General features: G+C 42.3%; 1 protein-coding gene across 8 annotated transcripts in view; it reads left to right on the top strand.

The window, feature by feature from the left end:
• Positions 1–20,906, top strand: part of CHD5 (chromodomain helicase DNA binding protein 5) — a 231,290-nt gene that overhangs the window by 165,102 nt on the left and 45,282 nt on the right. For all 8 annotated transcript variants that reach the window (XR_012227155.1, XM_073561775.1, XM_073561774.1 and 5 more), the window contains exons 18-24: positions 4,174–4,347; positions 4,624–4,765; positions 8,635–8,766; positions 11,678–11,795; positions 13,892–14,016; positions 14,462–14,693; positions 19,549–19,587. Coding sequence is in view for 7 of the 8 variants with exons in the window: in XM_073561775.1 (XP_073417876.1) it covers positions 4,174–4,347; positions 4,624–4,765; positions 8,635–8,766; positions 11,678–11,795; positions 13,892–14,016; positions 14,462–14,693; positions 19,549–19,587 (962 nt within the window). In the remaining variant the exon portion in view is untranslated. The remainder of the gene's footprint in view (positions 1–4,173; positions 4,348–4,623; positions 4,766–8,634; positions 8,767–11,677; positions 11,796–13,891; positions 14,017–14,461; positions 14,694–19,548; positions 19,588–20,906) is intronic.

The raw sequence follows: 20,906 nt of genomic DNA on the forward strand, positions 1-20,906 counted from the left end.
GCAGAAGAGACTTGTTTGGGCTAAAGAACACAAGGAATGGACAATAGACCAGTGGAAATCTGTGCTTTGGTCTGATGAGTCCAAATTTGAGATCTTTGGTTCCAACCACCGTGTCTTTGTGCGATGCAGAAAGGGTGAACGTATGGACTCTACGTGCCTGGTTCCCACCATGAAGCATGGAGGAGGAGGTGTGATAGTGTGGGGGTGCTTTGCTGGTGACACTGTTGGGGATTTATTCAAAATTGAAGGCATACTGAACCAGCATGGCTACCACAGCATCTTGCAGTGGCATGCTATTCCATCCGGTTTGCGTTTAGTTGGACCATCATTTATTTTTCAACAGGACAATGACCCCAATCACACCTCCAGGCTGTGTAAGGGCTATTTGACCAAGAAGGAGGGTGATGGGGTGCTACGCCAGATGACCTGGCCTCCACATTCACCAGACCTGAACCCAATCGAGATGGTTTGGGGTGAGCTGGACCGCAGAGTGAAGGCAAAAGGGCCAATAAGTGCTAAGCATCTCTGGGAACTCCTTCAAGACTGTTGGAAGACCATTTCCGGTGACCACCTCTTGAAGCTCATCAAGAGAATGCCAAGAGTGTGCAAAGCAGTAATCAAAGCAAAAGGTGGCTACTTTGAAGAACCTAGAATATAAGACATGTTTTCAGTTGTTTCACACTTTTTTGTTAATTATATAATTCCACATGTGTTAATTCATAGGTTTGATCCCTTCAGAGTGAATCTACAATTTTCATAGTCATGAAAATAAAAAAAACTTTTTGAATGAGAAGGTGTGTCCAAACTTTTGGTCTGTACTGTATATATATTATCTATCTATCTATCTATCTATCTATCTATCTATCTATCTATCTATCTATCTATCATCTATCTATGTAATATCTATTATCTATCTCATATCTATGTATCTATCTATTATCTATCTATTATCTATCTATCATCTATCTATTATCTATGTATCTATCATCTATTATCTATCTATCTATCTAATATCTATCTATCTATCTATTATCTATCTGTCTAATATCTATTTATCTATCTATTATCTATGTATTATCTATTACCTATCTATCTATTGTGATGCAATGACCCCTGTGACAGCTAGGGGGCGCTGTATGGGCTTCCCAGGACATGCATGCAGGCGTTTCCTTTATTGTGATGGGGAGATGGTGAGCGGCAGGATTGTAAATGGCCGATATGTATCACAAGGGTGGGTGCCTTGTGGTGGAAGCTTGTACGTGTGTTGATCGGCAGATAATGCTGCTGAAGGTTTGTTGCTTTGTATTGGGAAAGCTTCTAGGTGACTTGGTGACATGGGTGGGAACAGTCACCTACAAACCCACCCAGGGTCATGTGTCTGAACGCCCAATGTAAAGCCTGTATGTGTGTGGCTGTGTGTGGAATAGGACCTGTAGTGAGGTCATGACCATGTGATCCATACCTCACCGGTTGGTGTGGTTATGGACCATATAATGTGCCTGAGGTCTGGTCACATGGAGGGAGAGTGTGTACCTGAGTGGTTCAGGGTGCAAGGTCCTGGAGGGTCAGTGTTGGGAGATTCTGCTAGAAGGATCGGATCCCTGGAGCACGTGCTGCGACCTTGGACCTGGTGAGGCGTGAGTGTTGGACAGTCTCAGGAGGAGACGGATGTTCTGAATAGCACCCGCTGAGGCCCTGGACCTGGTGGCCGGTGTGTTGGGAGACCTGGGGAGTAGGGTCGGATCCCTGAATAGCACCCGGTGAGGCCTGTGTGTTTGCAGAGTCAGTGACGGCACTGCATTGGAGGAGCTACTGTCCGTCTGTGGATCTGGACTGTCAGGTGGCCTGGTGAGCAAGACGTTATCCGGGACGGTGATCCCAGTTCGACAGCTTCCCTGGGAAAGAGAGGACTGACAAAGAGTCGGCATCTGGAGCCGGAGCTCCTGCGAGGTAACTCCGGACATGGGGATATAACTGTTGGTGCCTGTGATATTCTATGGACATTACTGAAGTGTACAGCGTGCGGTCACCCATGGTAACTGGACAAAGAGGTCCAGCATGTTTAGTGACAGCGTATTCAAGCCGTGTAGTATGCAATGTTATGGACTATGTGTGAGCCTGTGAAGTATAACATGGATTACGGGGGCGGTTTTTGATGGCACAATAAACTGGATTGGACTGTTTTAAGTGAAAGTTTTCCTGTGTGCATCAATATCGCAGCCAAGTGAGTGTTCCCCAACACTAACAATAAGCGCTACCTTACACTATCTATCTATCTCATATCTATCTTTCTATTTATTATCTATTTATCTATTTATTATCTATGATCTATCATCTATCTATCTCATATCTTTCTATCTATTATCTATCTATTATCTTATCTATCTATTATCAATCACCTATCTATTATCTATCTATCATCTATCTAAATTCAGAAAAAAGAGGTGTAGCACTCCAGTATTTTCAAAAGTGCAAAATGGACTCATAGTCCCGGTGGCGTGACCACGTTTCGGCTACAATGAGCCTTTCTCAAGACAATTTACTGTTGAATAGTGCCATTTACCTTGAAGCTTTGGCCTCTAGGGAGATATGATGGCTCCTCGGGAAGGTTCACAATTTCCTAATTCTTCACCTCTTAGGCTGGTTTCACATTTGCGTTTTTTAGCGCTGGAAAAAAACGCATATGTGCGCATGCGTTTTTTCCCCTATATTTAACATGGGTGCGCATACCTGCGCGCTTGTAAGCGCATGTATGCGATTTTCATGCGCTGCGTTTTTTTGGGGTGTGCGTTTGGATTTTCCAGACGCAGCATGTTGCATTTTTTGGCCCTGCAAAAAAGCGCATGCGCACATATGCGCACGTTTTGCGCTAAAAATGGCCATTATAGCCTATGGATGCGCATATGTGCGCACTGGCATGCTCATGTATGCGTTTTTTTGCATATGCGTTTTTTTTTTTTAACCATGGAATTTAGGGGTTTGGGTTAGAGTTAGGGTTAGTTAAGGGGGTTTAGGGTTAGGGTCAGGGTCAGGGTTAGGGTTGGGGTTTGGGTCAGGGTTAGGGTTAAGTATGGTTTCGTTAAGGGTTAGGGTCAGGGTTAGGGTCAGGATTAGGGTTAAGTATGGTTTGGTTAAGGGTTAGGGTCAGGGTTAGGGTTAGGGTTAGGGTCAGGGTTAGGGTCAGGGTTAGGGTTAGGGTCAGGGTTAGGGTTAAGTATGGTTTTGTTAAGGGTTAGGGTCAGGGTTAGGGTCAGGATTAGGGTTAAGTATGGTTTGGTTAAGGGTTAGGGTCAGGGTTAGGGTTAGGGTCAGGGTTAGGGTTAGGGTCAGGGTTAGGGTTAAGTATGGTTTTGTTAAGGGTTAGGGTCAGGGTTAGGGTTAGGGTCAGGTTTAGGGTTAGGGTCAGGGTTAGGGTTAGGGTCAGGATTAGGGTTAAGTATGGTTTGGTTAAGGGTTAGGGTCAGGGTTAGGGTTAGGGTTAGGGTCAGGGTTAGGGTTAGGGTCAGGGTTAGGGTTAGGGTCAGGGTTAGGGTTAAGTATGGTTTTGTTAAGGGTTAGGGTCAGGGTTAGGGTCAGGATTAGGGTTAAGTATGGTTTGGTTAAGGGTTAGGGTCAGGGTTAGGGTTAGGGTCAGGGTTAGGGTCAGGGTTAGGGTTAGGGTCAGGGTTAGGGTTAAGTATGGTTTTGTTAAGGGTTAGGGTCAGGGTTAGGGTCAGGGTTAGGGTTAGGGTTAGGGTCAGGGTTAGGGTTAGGGTTAGTTAGGGTTTAGGGTTTGGGTTAGGGTTAAGTATGATTTGGTTAAGGGTTAGGGTCAGGGTTAGGGTTAGGGTCAGGGTTAGGGTTAGGGTCAGGGTTAGGGTTAGTAAAGTCATGGTTTGGGTTAGTGTGAGGGGCCACCCTTATGTTGGAAAAAAACGCAAACGCGGTAAAAACGCACTAAAAACGCATACAAACGCATAAAAACGCTGCGTTTTTTTCATGCATGCTCATAAAAATGCTTGAAAAAAACGCAGCAGTTGTATGCTTTTGTATGCGTTTTTTCAATGCGTTTTTTTGCGGGAAAAACGCGCTGCAAAAAAAAGCAAGTGTGAAACTAGCCTTAGAATGTGAGATTTGTGACCGTGAAACAAATACATCTTTCTTTATGCTTTTCATGCGCTGTTTCCCTCTCAGCAATCTGGATGGCTTCTTGGAAGAATTTGCTGACATTTCTAAGGAAGACCAAATTAAAAAACTTCATGACTTACTCGGTCCTCACATGCTGCGGAGGCTGAAAGCAGATGTCTTCAAGAACATGCCAGCCAAAACAGAATTAATAGTGCGAGTGGAGCTGAGCCAAATGCAGAAGTGAGTGCAGTCCTGCAAGACAACACACTTTCACCACTCTTCCCTCTCCTTGACACTTTCTGTTTTAATTTTATTTTTATAAAAACTTTACTTAGTAAAAATATTTTTAAAGATTTTTGCAAAATCTCTTTTAAATATAAGTTAATTACACTTGTAACGCACATGGATTTTGCCGCAGATTTGTGCTGAAATACACAAATGAAAAATTTCTCATTTACTTTATTTTCTTTTTTTTCTGCTTATGTTTTTTGTTGTTTTTTTGTGACTTTGATCTAGGAAGTATTATAAGTTCATTTTAACCAGAAACTTTGAAGCTTTGAACTCCAAAGGAGGTGGAAACCAGGTCTCCTTGCTGAATATCATGATGGACTTGAAGAAGTGCTGCAACCACCCGTACCTCTTCCCTGTTGCTGCTGTGGTAAGATGAAGAATAACATTGGGGATCCTGGGCACCAATATTAGAATAGACCAGGGGGTGTGTGAGATTTTACTACAAACCAGTTACTATACAAACGAAAAAGATTCATAGACAACATCTACAAAAATCCCATGAATATAAAAAAAATACATAAATATATCACATTTCTATAATAAAAAATACAAAATGAGACACACAGATTAAAAACAATTACAAAACGCACAAACAAGCTCCCTTATATGTTTAAAAGGGATAACCCTTGTACCTTCTTGTAAAATACAGGGTAAGACCCTCAACTATAGCACTTCAAATGCCAAACTAATAAAGGTACAAAATGGCACACAATAGTGAAGCAATAACAAAAAGTGAAAATAATAATAATATCCAATACCAAAAATAATGAATAAAAAATCATAAACTGATACTGAGGAGGGCCCAAAAATGCAGGGAAAAATACCACACACAGAATACCCTGCTCCCACCGGTGAGGGTACATAATAAGATCGGACAGATTTCTGTCCTGGAGGACCTCTGTATTTTCCCATTTATTTTTAATGGTGATATCCACTTTCCTCAACCGAGTTCATAAGCCACAGGGGTGTCTATCCATGTGCACATCATGCCATGTGTGTACCGCAGTAAGCATAGCTAGTAAAGGGTTAATTATGACTTTCACATATAGTGACATTTGTGCTAGTTCATTTTGCACTCTCCTAATAGTACAGGTCTGAGTGTGGGGCTATGGTGACTTCTAATTAATTATTGCTGCACTGCACCAAAGCCTTAGGTATTGAAGGGTCATTCGTCATATTCCATTACCGGTGAGCTCAGCCCTCCGCCTGGTGCAGTCGCTGCGTGCTGTAGCTGCAATGGCTGGATAATCTGTAAGCACAGTTTGATCGATTGCCCCAATACTGAAGGCTGGTACTGCAGATGCATTGCATGGTGTCTCCGCGCAGAGGAGCCCCAATGAGGAGCAAATGACCACCAACATAAAATATCCCTGAAGAACTTAGATTGAACCTTGCAATTTTCTAATATCCACATGTTCTTAGAAATTGCACAGTAGATCACTGTCTTTCCACAGTCACGTTATAGCTCATCATGTCATCTGTAAATGACCAGATGGAACCAAACATAGTGTCTTGGTTTATCATCGAGCAAGCGTTTAAAAGAAAATCTTTTTGTTCTCTGTTTTGTTTTGCGGAGATATTAGCAATCAAAATATTTGCACCTATTGAGTTAACATTTATTACGGTAAGTCCAAGTGAGTGTTATCAAATAGTTTTCACTTTGGGTGTGTACTTTTTCTCCCTGTATGGTGCTGACCAATCATAAGAAGGAACCAACTCAACAGAAAAAGAACACGCCCCCACCATAGCTTAGAGCAGACAGCTTTGAGGTCCTAGTCTAACCTCCTGCATGATTAGACTGAACAGATGACTAACACCTTTCAGATATTTTTACTGACACATTTATGAACAATGTGAGGGAGGCACAGTACAGCCATGGTGACAGTGCTATGAGTACAGGAGAACTGATAGAAGTGTTTATAATGTGACACAGCTAAACTCAGCTGTACTGACCATACCCCACAGGGACCTTATCTGAAAGGCTTTAGTTAACTGTGCTAAACTCAGCTGCACCATCCCAGCCCCCTCACTGATTCATGCAGGAGGTTAAACCAGTAGATCAGGGCTGTTTTGTTACATCTCACACACTGAGCAACCTGTTCTAAGCTCTGGCAGGGCCATGTTCTTTTTCTGCTGTTTACCTATGATTGGTCAGCATCATACAGGTGTAAGAAGCACACTCCGCAGTAAAAGCTCTCTGATAACACCCACTTGAACGTAACAAAATTTAACTTGTTAGATGCCAAATATTTTGATTGCTAATATCTCTGCAATGGAGAGACAAATGTTTTTAAAAAAAGTTTTTATTACGCAATTTTTTCTGTGATTTATGGACTGGTTGGGGGTCATATGGCTGACCTTATGTGGAGTAAAATTCAGTTCACTTCAGATGCGCTACACATGGCACATCCATAGCCATACTTTTGATATGGGTGCACAAGGTCTTAGCTTAAAGGGGTTGTCCGGGCTTTTCACATAATCTCAGTACATATCTGCTCTGCAGAATTATGACAATATGTAATTTACTTTCTGTCACTAGTTTGCACGGTTTTCTAGATATTCTGAACAGAACGTCCAAGGGGGGGTGTTATGGCATTGAAATGAGAACTAGTCGTAACCTCCTACTCTACTCCAAACATGCCCTCTATAGCAACAACCCCACCCACCATAGCTACAGGCCCTCCCCGTCCACATGAAGCAGCCCTCATCACACAGTAACAAATCCTCCCCCTCCAGCAGCCTCACTGCAGAGCGCAGAGAGCTGCTCCTCCCCCAGACACACACTGAACAGTTATCTATGTGAGCCTCTGCTGTGTGAGGGTATGTGCACACGTAGTTTTTTTGGCTCTGTAGAGAAAACTGCAGGTAAATCCGCAGGACAAAAGTCCTGCGGTTTTGCCTGCGGTTTTACACCTCATAATGGATGAGGTGTAAAACTGCAGCGTTTCTGCACTAAATAATTGACATGCTGCAGTTTGTAAACCGCAGCAAAACCGCGCGGAAAAAACCGCAGCATGTGCACAGCTTTTTTTATTTCCATAGGAAATAAAGGTACTGTACAACGCAGCAGAATCTGCTGCGGACCCGCAGCTGCAGAAGCGCTGCGGAGCCGCAGCAGAATCCGCACCGTGTGCACATACCCTCAATGAGACAGCTCTGTGTCACTGATGTCTTCACACAGCAGCAGATTTGGTGCGGTGTATGTGTGAGCACTGTGTCTCTAATGACACAAGTACTGATGGGAGCAGCCTGTCCAATCAGCAGCTGTAATAGTGTGAAGTGTTGGGGGGTGTATGAATGTATGTAATGTGCTGCTTTCACAAATACAGGATCACTGCTGTGTTCTTTCCAATGCTGGAATAATGATAAAGATGATTGCTGGTGCAGTTTACTGCCAGCCAATGAGTGGGCAGTGGGTGGTGCTGGTCACTGGAGCTTGCTGGGAGTTTGGTGGAGCTTCGCACATACACTGCACCAAATCTGCTGCTGTGTGAAGACATCAGTGACACAGAGCTGTCTCATTCACACAGCAGAGGCTTTGTCACACGACAGATTACATCAGTGACTGCCATCCCCTGTGCAGATTAGAAGCTGCAGACCCCCATCACTGGCCATCACACAGTCTGTTCTCACTGCTGCCAGCAGCCTGGGACAGTGAGGGAAGGAATTACTGATAATGAGTTATGTATTATAATCATGGAGTGGCCCAGAATACAGGACGATTTTCCCTCCTCCTCACTACTTTCACTTTCCATAGAGAACTGTTCAGTGTGTGTCTGGGGGAGGAGCAGCTCTCTGCTCTCTGCACTGAGGCTGCTGGAGGGGAAGAATTTGTTACTGTGTGATGAGGGCTGCTTCATGTGGACGGGGAGGGCCTGTAGCTATGGTGGGTGGGGTTGTTGCTATAGAGGGCATGTTTGGAGTAGAGTAGGAGGTTATGACTAGTTCTCATTTCAATGCCATAACACCCCCCCTTGGACGTTCTGTTCAGAATATCTAGAAAACCGTGCAAACTAGTGACAGAAAGTAAATTACTTATTGTCATAATTCTGCAGCCCAGATATGTACTGAGATTATGTGAAAAGCCCGGACAACCCCTTTAAATTTGTATGGTTTTGAGTTTATGTCTTGTACGTAGTCAGTTCCACATTCCAACATCGGCTAAATTATTGGGTCTACTTAAACGATTAGGAGCCCTCCAGTTTCCATCAATGTTCTGTTTGTATTTTTATTTAGGAGGCCCCAGTCTTGCCGAATGGATCTTATGATGGCAGCTCTTTAGTGAAATCCTCGGGAAAATTGATGCTGCTACAGAAGATGTTGAAAAAGTTAAAAGACGAAGGACACAGAGTTCTCATTTTTTCTCAGGTATTTAGTTTTTGGCAGCCGTTGATGACTAAACTGAATTTCCTAAGTTCTACTTTTATGCAAAGTCTTGAAAGTAGATATGATAGGCAGTTGAAATTATATTTTAGATCTAATACAGACAGGAATTGTTGAATCATCATATTTTTCCATCCTGCTACTATTTTCTTTCTTGCTAAAGGGAATCTGTCAACAGGTTTTGCTATGTAGTCTGAGATCAGCATGAAGTAGGGACAGAAAGCCTGATTCTAGCAATGTGTCATTTATTGGTCCGCTTAGTGTAACTTATTAAAAATTAATTTTCTGTGATTCTGATTGCTGAGCCCTGAATAACCCCGCCCACACCACAGATTGACAGCTTTCTGTGTACTCTGTGCATAGGCAGAAAAGTCCCAGTCAGTGGTGGGGGCGGGGTTACGAAAAGTAGGAGGACTGCATGGCATGAGACAACTTGTCCTGTAGTGACAGTCACCTGCTAATAAAACACTGAATTTATTGAAACTACAACAAACAGTCTAGTAAGTGACACATCACTGCAATCAGTGTCTCTGCCCCACATCATGCTGCTTTCAGATTAAATGTTAAACTTGCTAACAGATTTGCTTTAAGTGGGCAGACTCTTTTTAGATTGACGTCAAAGCAGTGATGTGTTCCCTAAAATATTCAGATGCCTCTATCTGCTCTTCCTTCTCCCTCTCCAGTCATGCTATTCCACTGAATCACTGAGAGATAGATTCTGCAGTTGCATCCCCCTCCTGTCTAGTGTTTACTGTTACATGTATTGGATTTTTGTGGGATTGAGAAGGTTTCCAAATATTTTTATTGAGAGCCTACAGACAGGGAATGGGGAGCTGGAAATAGATTGAAGGAGATGAAGATGTAACATTCCCCTATTTGCATAAAAATATACACAAGATTTAACTGAAGATCATTACTTGTCAATGCGAGATAGGGAATTGAAAGCCTGACGATGAAGAGCAGACAGACCTGTGTCTGGTGGGTGCCGATTCCTGTGCAGCCAACCATGAGAGTGTAGAGGAAGCCGTGCTTCACAACCATTCATTAATTAAAAGTTCTTTATTGGAAATTCTTAAAAACAAGTGTATCCATCCTAAAACCGTGTTAAACGCTCACACATTTCGGGCACTAATTGCCCTTTATCAAAAGATTTTCCATTAAATAACTTTTAATTACCGGATGATTGTTCAGCACAGCTTCCTCTATACTCTCATGAAGATCATTACTGTATAACTATGCCAACCATAACACCAAACACGTGAAGCGATGGGCGCTCCTGATACGCCTTTTCTATCATGTCAGGAGTACTTTAGCCATATTAAGTGTGTTATTGCTGGATTCTACAACTGCCACGACTCTGTTGTCGGGTGTCCTAGGACCAGGGGCTCCTTCTCCGTTCCTAATGCTAGGGGTGCCGTAGCTCGCCCTGTTTCTCGGATTACTTCTGATGGTGAAGATGACAGGGCCACATATCTTGCCTTAGCTCCTGAATCCGCCTTCAGTCTGTACCCTTCCCCCACCCAGGGAAGAGGCGAGTAGTAGTGGTGTCATAATACACCAACCAGATTAACAAGGTAATATGAACAGGGATAAAGGAAAATACACACCTAAACTACAAAGGTAAACAGGTAAACACAAAGGAGAGGAGAATGGGGTTAAACCAAAGTAGGAGAAGAAAGGGAATTATCTCACACTCTAAACCTAGCAACAGTCACAGATAAATCCACCAAACGCCTATTCTAATAACCAACAACAACCTCCAGCCATGCAACATAAGCTTGCTCTGACAATGAGTGCTGGCCAGGGCCCAGGTTATATAGGAGATGGGAGTGGCTAACAGTGCACAGCTGAAAGCCTTAAGCTCCAGGAGCTCTCAACAGAGCAGATTAACCCCTGCACTGCTAAAATAAACTTGCACCGTTTAATATGAAGATGAAATGCTTCTAATCAGTGCAGGAGTAGGAGAAATCTGACGCTGTGGTCTTCTGGCTCCTGTCTGTCAGGGTAAATCCTTGACAATAAATTTCACTTTGTTTAAAGGGATTGTCCACTACTCAGAAAACCCTTTCTCAATCAGCACGTTTGCCCCGTGTAAAATAACAACACTTATAGTCATCGCTGGTGCTGGCAGTGATCCTCAGTTTTAATGGCATTTTTGGGAACACTAAGATGTTATAGGAGGCCATCCTTTTCATGGTAACAGCTTTGCTCTCATTAGAGAATCTGTAGTAGGTCTATATTAGGGTCCTAGTACGCCCTCCTGTTAATCTCCCACAATTATTGGATATATTAGGACAGTTCCATGGTTGTCAGTGACTTCAGCGAGGACCGAGGTCAGGGCTTGTGCACATGATCAATTATATTGGACGAGCCCTATCTGTGGTTTTTACCGAGACTAATCATACCCTTGATATTTTATGGGGCTGTGCACATGTTCAATTTTTTTTACAGACTGAGTGGTCGGAGTAAAAAAACAATGACATGTCCAACTTTCATCCGAGTGTCAGGTGTCAGATCAAAATCGACAATGCAAGTCTATGCGTCTGTGGAAGACATCGGACTGCACTCGGATGACATTTGAATGCAGTCCGATATCCACGGATAGACATAATGGAGGAGTTGGAAAAACTTTTTTTCCTTTCCACCTCCGAAAAATACTGATACGGCCCTGATCAAAGTCTCATCAGGAAAATGGACTGTTCTCGTTCGGAGAGAAAATGGTCGTGTGACCCTATCCTCACCATGACTTTTGTCTTTTTGACACTTATATATGACACAGATTATTTTTGGTAAGTTTTTTAATTGTTTCAACCCCAGTTAGTTGTAGTAAAGAAAAACACGGCCATCCAGAAAGTGGAAACGAATGTTCACATACTAACTTGTCTTCCTTATTTAGATGACTAAAATGCTGGATTTACTTGAAGACTTTCTTGAATACGAAGGCTATAAGTATGAGCGAATAGATGGAGGAATTACAGGAGGACTGCGGCAGGAGGCAATTGACAGGTTTAATGGTACTACTTCTTACTCAATGACTTACAGACTTACAGTTAGGTCCATATATATTTGGACAGAGACAACATTTTTCTAATTTTGGTTCTAGACATTACCACAATGAATTTTAAACAAAACAATTCAGATGCAGTTGAAGTTCAGACTTTCAGCTTTCATTTGAGGGTATCCACATTAAAATTGGATGAAGGCTTTAGGAGTTTCAGCTCATTAACATGTGCCACCTTGTTTTTAAAGGGTCCAAAAGTAATTGGACAATTGACTCCAAGACTATTTCATGGACAGGTGTGGGCAATGAAAGCTGAAAGTCTGAACCTCAACTGCATCTGAATTGTTTTGTTTAAAATTCAATGTGGTAATGTCTAGAACCAAAATTAGAAAAATGTTGTCTCTGTCCAAATATATATGGACCTAACTGCATATATGGAAGTAAATATATGGCAAATTGAGTGTTGGGACCATAACTTGGGGGGCGGTTGGCAGTGTCCGGTGATCTGCAACATGAAAAATGTTGTTTTTCTAAACACACAGACGAGTATGGCAGACCGAAGAGTTCATGTTAGGTCAGTGGTAAAAAGAAATGGCTGCTACTTTCAATATAAAAATCAATAGAAATAAGTGCAACCCAATCCTAATGTTGTTTGTGGCTCTCATGTAATCTGCTTAGCCTAATGCCATTTATCGGGCTGCGGCCAGCGACATCTCCACTATTACTTGGGAGAAAACGCTAAAATATTTGGTCTCGGCAAGAGACAAGATAACAGGCTCCTTGTGCAAAAGCTACATCTGAGCCCAATTGCCTAACTGAATATTTTTAAGATTTCTAAGTATGTACACCAAAATGTATAATTCAACTTAATATATCATGGCAGTATGTGGCCAATTAAAGAGGACCTGTCACTTTCCATAAATATGTGTTTTTTATTTAAGTGATCCAAATGCCGCTGTTCTCCTGAATCCGGCGTTGCTTTTTCTTTTCTCCTGGGCCTTTCTGTTCCTGAGATATGGCCCTCTATGTTAATATAGTTTTGTTAGTAAAGGGGGTGTGGTCATTAAGTCTTCTTGATGACCACGCCCACTTAGATAACAAGGCTAAATTTACATACCAGTTACAGAAGGCCATATCTCAGGGACAGAGAGGCTAAGGAGCAAACAAAACACAGCTCCAGATTCAAGAGAACCATGTCATTTACACCAGTATACAAAAATCATATTTAGGGGAAGTGACAGGTCCTCTTTAAAGGGATTGTCTGGTCTTTGGCTACAAGTCTCCAGTCATTCTATATGACTGCAGACTTGTGAATCCTCACATCGTACAATGTGTGGATTCTCTGGCGCCAGGAGTGGGCATTCATGTTACAATAAGTATGCAATTTGCATACTTCTAACCACATTCAGACTAGAACTGTCTAGGGATCAGCAGACTCGTGAAATTTCGGGTTCTGGTGCCCGATTCGACCATTATTCCAAAGTTCAGTTCAAGTACCAGAACTATACCTAAACTTAAACCTGAACCCAAACTTTGGAGCTTGAAAAATCTCCCTCTCTCTCTGGACTTTCCCTCTCTCTTTTGCTCAATACACTTGCATTGAGCGCACATCTAGTTGGCATGTGTCCGCATTTATGCAAGTCACATACTTACATGTATTACAAGTATTTATGCAAGTCGCATACTTAGTCATGATGTACCCACCACTCCCGGAGTCGGCACCTGAGACTCCTCACAGTGAGGATTCCCAAGTTTGCAGTTACATAGGCTACAAGTCTGCAGTCATTCTGAGACCAAACCTTTAAGTAGCCATATCAACTCTTCTGTGACCGTATTTTGAATAAGGCAGCTCTCTTCCCCTCTCCCAGGAGCAACTCCAAGCATCAACTAAATTACACCTAATTTTTCAAGGTATGAAAGAAACCATTGTGCTGTTTACAGCCCCTTTCATGAATAACATGGGATGCATTTGGTGATATATCTATTTCCATTGAATAGAGTAACCTGTCTTCCGGGTGTCTTGGGTTGCTTTCATCTTAAAACAAAAAAATCTTTTCTGTTTCTTTCTATCTAAGCATTATTTTTGTATTTTTTTTCTCTTTTTTTTAGCTCCTGGTGCTCAGCAATTTTGTTTTTTATTGTCGACCCGAGCTGGAGGACTGGGAATAAATTTAGCTACGGCCGACACTGTCATTATATATGACTCTGACTGGAACCCACACAATGATATTCAGGTTATTTAATCATTATTCATTTTATGGAAGGGTGGTCATCTGGGGATGTTTTATTAATGAATATAGGAATACATTAAAATAATGTAGTCTTGAAGCTCACCGCCATATTTATGAAGCCTCATTGGGCCGTAAGTGTGTCCGGACAAGTAGACGGGGTTTCAGACTGGACAAGACTCGTCTGGTGAGCCGCCCATTCGGAGGGATTGTGTAGTGCGACACAATGGACCCTTTATGCCTCCTCTTCATTTAAAACACTTGAATTCACACCATTGGCATTTTTGTTATTACTGATGCACTTGGCAAAGCCATATGGTGGCACATACAGTAGGTCTCCATAGTTCTGTATTATGCAACCGTGGGATCTCTGTGGCACCATCTAGGTCCTCCATACTTAGGACATATAGGAAAGATGTCCCCACTGCTAAATAAGAATCTTTCTCTCCAGGCCTTCAGCCGCGCACACAGAATCGGGCAGAATAAAAAGGTCATGATCTATCGGTTCGTCACCAGAGCGTCCGTAGAGGAAAGGATCACTCAGGTTGCAAAGAGAAAAATGATGCTGACCCACCTGGTTGTACGACCGGGTCTGGGCTCGAAATCCGGCTCCATGACAAAGCAGGAACTGGACGATATCTTGAAGTTTGGAACAGAAGAGCTCTTCAAGGACGACGTGGAAGGTAAAGAAATCACAATATGTTCCCTTTTATGATAACTTTTGTTTTATTATATTTATTTGTTTGTTTTTGTACCATCATGTTTGATTTTATTTTTATTAAAGATGTTATCCAGGATTAGGAAAAAAAAAAAAAAGGCTACTTTTTTTTTTTCAGAAATAGCACCACTCCTTACCATGGGTTGTGTCCAGTATTACAATTTATCCCTATTGAAGTGTATGGAGCTGAGCTGCAGTACTATCCACTGTCGCGGGTGGCGCTGTTTCTGAAGGAAAGTAGTTTTTTTTTAAGCCTATACAACCCCTTTATTGACGATACCTCAGCTCTCCTTTGTTGTGAAGTATAGAGAAACCCTTCGCACTTACAATAATCTCCTGGAACGTTGGATTTCCTATAAAACAACAATACTGCAGCATTTTGTCTTAGAACTCTTCACTGTGATGCCCCCCTGTCATTCCTTATGGAGATGTATGGATACGTTAAAGGAGTGTCAGTGACTTATCACTGATGGCCTATCTTTAGGATAGGTCATCGATGTCTCATCGATGGGGGTACGACAGCCAGCACCTCCGCTAATCTGCTGCCCCCTGTGTCAGTGAAGGTTGGAGCTGCTCAGTTATGGAGCTACACAGCACAGTATAGTGGCCACGGACGGGTACTGCACTTCTACCCCCTATTGATTTGAATAGGGGATGGATGTGTAGAGTACCAGGCCGTGGCCTTTATAGCACTGTGCAGCTCTTTAACTGAGCAGTTCCGGCCGACGATGACACCGGGAACATCTTATTGGCGTGAATGATGGGTGTCACACCTGCACCGATCAGAGATTGATGACCTATCCTAAGGATAGATCATCAGTATTACAGTCCGGACACCCCTTTAACAGCCAGGTATTACCACTTCTTTTTGTAAGTCGCAACGTTGTCCAATCAGTGCTGACAGTACCAGGCTGCGTTGCGATATGACATACTCACAAAAGACATGGTAACAACAAGTCGTCAGTTCAGTCGTACATTTCCAGGAGGAATAACAGAGGAATGGCACAATGCAAACATCTAAGTAACGATACTCCAGAGTTATTTAATAGAGGCTGCAAGTATTCACTAACACCGACATGTTGGACTGGTTGATAGCTTCTTTTTTTCCCATCTGGTGCATCTATGGCAGGATATGATGTAAATCTATAGTAGATGCAGTCCCTCCAGTGGATCCTGCATCCATCTTGGGAGCAGGGCCCTGACGTGTCGCTGTTAGTTGAGACAGGGGTCTTTTTTCCATTAATTTCTTATGGGAAGTCCGACCACCACTTCACATAAAGCCGCACGTGACAGGGCCCATCAAATAGATGGTGGTCTCTGGGGGGACCTGCTATAAATTTATGTCACATCCTGAGCATTAGAGTACCCCTCGAAGTAGTAACGGTGGGGGGGGGGGGATTTATGTAAACAACTGCAGGCGAAAAATAAAGGCATTTCTATAGCAACCAATCAGATTCAAGCTTTCATCTCTCTGAGACATGAAAATGAAAGCAACAGCTGGTCGTTGTGGTTACTTCTCCTCACCAGTCAGAGTTCTGGAGAAGTGGCCGTGTGACACATCGCTGTCGTTTGATTGGTTGTTTAAGAGGCGCCTTTTTGTACCGGAGGCGCACACATCCAGGTGTCCTCAAGTAGCCCTGATAATGTCCGAGTAGCAATGCAGACTGAAAATGGAGGCCCTGCCCAGAGCAGCGATCAGATAACTGCTTCCTGTATGATTGCCTCAGGTCTTATCGTGAGGGGGAAAAAATTGCCATTTTGTTTGAGTGCCCAAGTGAACCCCGCACATGCTCAGTCTGCGGGCCTGGTTGGCATCATGTCACACATTTCTCGTGTTTTATATTTCACATGAATTGTATTATATGTTTTATGTGCTCAGTAATTAAAGGGAATTTTTTGGCGCAATCCAGACCCACTCAAACCATTACAAAATGTTAATATGGGCATTGAAACAGAAGGCAATCTTTATCTGGTGCTCCATTACTGAAAAAGACAATGTTTTATTCCATATGCAAATGAGGCTGAAGGGCTAAGGGCATGATCAGAGCACTTCCCAAGACCAGGCCTTCTAGGCTCTATTCCCTGCCTAGCCCCACCTTTTTCAGCTTGACTGACAGGTTACTGGCTGCTGTTGAACTGTCAGTCAAGCAGAAGAAGGTGGAATCAGGCAAGGAGTAGAGGCTTTGTAAGTGCTCCCATCAGTCCCAGAGCACTTAAGCCTAATTTGCATATGGAATAAAACATTTTCTTTTCAGTAATGTAGCAACAGATTGTTTAAAGGGTCTCATCCTCATTCTTCAGGAGCGCACTGCTGCTCTGCCTTCCAGCTTCCGGCTTGCTAAGGACAGTGGTGTAGTCAGTACTGGATTGAACTGTGCACACTTCCAGGAAGATGGCAGAGGTAGTTTTGCCTCTTCAGCTTCGATGAAGCGAGGGGCACTGAGAATGGCCGGATCCAGCAATCCAAACTAGCTTCAATGAAGCTCTTGCAATCACATGCTCCTTGTCTAGGAGACCGACCACTCTGAGGTGGCTGGTAACCCTGACAACAAGCAGTATGCTATAGAATGAAAAATCTCTCCTTCCTTAAGAATGGAAAGGATGTTTAATAAGACAGATATTGCAAAGTTTTTCATTTTTACAAGCATATTAACCATTCATGAACGAGACAACCCCCATAGGAACGGTATAGATTGCCCTATGTTTCAAAGACCTACATGTCCATGTAAGCAGTTTGGTGGTGGTGGTGGGGGGGACAAGCTGACTGATTGCCTTAAAAATTAAAATGGAATTTTGCAGTGACATTGATTAGGCACATGTATTTCAGAGGATCTTGTATGACTGAACATCACAACTGATCTTGTTTCTGTTTTCCCACAACCTCTAAACCTCAGACAACTGTAAGGCTGCTCCAGTTTACAGTCCATACTAAGGTCACAAGACCACCTGGACCCCTAATCTTAAAGAGGACCAATCGCCTCCTGGGAAACTTCATGAAGTAAAAGGATACAAACATATAAAACATTTAGCTGATGATTAGGAATAGTAATTTCCACTCTAATTTAGTAATTAAAACTCTAGCACTTTTTAAGAGACTGTAGTCACAGAAGTCAGGCTCTCTCCTGTCTCATTATTTTGACAGCTGTATGAAGCTTCATCCTTTTGTGCTGGTAGATACAAGTGGTTGGTGGAGTCTGAGGGCAGCTTGTAAACACATGATGAGATCTGTGCTGAAGACTTACTTCAAGCTGGATGTAGATACATATATGGGAACATAAGATGTAGTCCTGAATTTTATGTAGTATCATGAGGAGGAGAAGGATAAAAATGCAGTAAAAGTAAGGCTGTAAGTCTTCTCTTGATTATATCTGCTGAGGTCTATGTGTTCTAGAGAGATGCTCAGTTTAGCTCTTTACATGCAGCTATGTTCTTCTCTACTTAATTACCCTTTAGAAACAGCTATGTCCACCTGCAGTAGATTAATCCTTTAGAAACAGCTATATCCACCTGTGGTAGATTAATCTTTTAAAAGCAGCTATGTCCTCCTATAGTAGATTAATACTTTAAAAGCAGCAATTTCCTCCTGTAGTAGATTAATCCTTTAGAAGCAGCTATGTCCTCCTGTAGTAGATGAATCCTTTAGAAGCAGCTATGTCCTCCACTAGTAAATTAATTCCGTAAAAGTCTCTGTCCTTGTCTAGTAAATTAATTCTTTAGAGGCAGCTATATCCTCTTGTAGTAAATTAATCCTTTTGAAACAGCCATGTCCTCCTGTAGTTGATGAATTCTTTAGAAGCAGCTACTGTATGTCCTCCTGTAGTAGATTAATCCTGTAGAAGCAACTATGTACTCCTGTAGTAGATTAATTCTGTATAAGTAGCTATGACCTCCACTAATAGATTAATCCCTTAAAAGTATCTATGTCCTCATGTAGTAAGTTAATTTTTTAGAGGCAGCTATGTCCTCCTCTGGTAGATTAGTCTATTAAAAGTAGTTCTATCCCCCTCCTTTATTGGAGATGTATATTTCACAGGAACTTCCTATTACATGGCTGATAAATAAGAGTATTTCATATATAATAAAGTTCAGGCTCCTTTATATACCAGCATTAAACTATTATTTCCATTAGCACATCTCTTATTGTACACGGGCACATGTGCTGCCAACAACATGATGCTCTATGGGGACTGAGAGATCGTATTAATGATTAACTTTTCCCATACAGTTATTGTCGGCCTGAGTGAATGGGCCCATAAATGAGTACTGATCAACGTATAAATTATTGATTGGCGCCCTTTATCTGGTCAAAATATTTATGGTGACATTATGCCTGGCAATTATGGGAGTACTGTACCTGTCACCTATAGACATTTTGGGCACTTCTAAGGGCAGTATGATCAAAATAAGGCCGGTGGTTATGAAAACTCTTTGGTCTAGAGGTCTAGGGGTGAATGTCAGAATTCCTACAGGTTTAGGACAGGGAAGGGGTTCTTATATTATACCTGGTTGTCTACGGTGGTGAAGGGTTAAGTCATACCTAGACATACCCATCTATTGGACTTACCGCTGTCCCAGACCATCAGTTACCTAAAGGGTTACCGGCCGGGTGGAAACTGATTTGGATGTAACAACATAAAACGTTTAAAAAAAAAAGTCACAAAAAAGTAAATGCAATTAGTTTTTTTCAGCTTTCCATGCAGAGTTGTGGTCAATGTCAGTTGTGATGCTCTCCGTACAGTGACTGTGTGATATCGCTCCATGTATTGCTTAACTCTCCCTTCTTTTTGACGTTTTTGTGTCTTCCCTCCTTTCTACTGCAGACCATCACAGCGGCAGCTTAACAGTGTGCAAGAAAACTGGTGAGCGGCTCTGTGGTTGGATGCCTAATAAGCTACCAGAGCAGGGGCTAGTCCATAGTGTCACCTTGCCCTTTAATTGCCTTCATAAATATCGCTTTAAAAAAAATGTCTAAATTTCACATAGAGGCAAATCACGGTTACTAAAACAAAACAAAACACATCATCAAAATGTTCCCAGTTCACGCACTGAAAAGTTGAAGCCCCTCGATCTATAAACAAAATTTTCAATGCACAATAACGAAAAGTTGAAAGTTTCTCTGCTGCACAGAGTATTTCAGGAGAGTAAGTGTTGATCTCATGGGAGGTGTAATCTCTTTGATTATGTTAGTCAGGACACATTGTGGCAGAGTCATTATATGAAGAAGGGAATCAAAACACGTTGTAGAGCAACAATGAGTGCTGAAAATCAAAGTTCATAGCAGCAGAGAGTATTTCAGAAATTAAGTGTATTAATGATGCTCAACACATAATTGGGGATGGGGCATATGGCTGATATGAGGAGAGGGACATACATTATAGGGCATACAATGATAGAGGCAGGAGGAGGGACTCCAAGCAGCACAGAGTGTTTAAGGCAAAAAGTATACTAATCATGTGGTAGTATAACGAGTAGGAGATAGTGACGTGTGAATATATGGCTGATGTAAGAAGGGGACTGAAGAGTAAAGGGCATAGCAATGATATAGGGAAAAGCAGGGCCTCCCAGCAGTACAGAGTATGTCAGGAAAGCAGAATGGAGCAGTGACTTTCCCACTCATAGGAAAGTGCTGTATGTAACAGGAGCAAGGAGATGTGTCATAATTTAAGGAGGGAAATGGTAATAAAGAGATGATTATATACAAGAGGTATATAATGGCAGTAAAAGGATCGCCAGCAGCACAAAGTATTTCAGGATTGGTTTTGCAGTAATCAGCCAGGAGCTCTACCTGTTGTATGAAGAGATTATATTCCAGCAGAACACAGCGGTCGTTGAGGAATGTAGATGCTGAATACTCCAGTATTATATTTCTTCTTAATAAAATTGCTTACCTGTGTCAAAATGCAGATCTTAGCACCTTGGGCGTCATGAATACAATGCGAGAGGCACCGTGACACAGAAAAGCATCCTGCTTGTAACAGTGAACAGATGAGACCTGGATGACAAACCTTTTGACAACTTTGCGCATCTCATGGAGTTAGGCTTCATTTTTGGTTCCCCCTCCCTCATTGAACCAGAATAGAGTCCGGGCCCGTCCACGTGTAACTCAGTCACAGCAGTTCATTACGATGGCCATCATGTAATGTGATATTCTGTGAACGAATTCGTCCTGCAAAGACAA

Source organism: Dendrobates tinctorius, unplaced genomic scaffold (assembly GCF_039654945.1).
Source record: "Dendrobates tinctorius isolate UK_male_01 unplaced genomic scaffold, ASM3965494v1 ptg000326l, whole genome shotgun sequence".
Taxonomy (NCBI): Eukaryota; Metazoa; Chordata; class Amphibia; order Anura; family Dendrobatidae; genus Dendrobates; species Dendrobates tinctorius.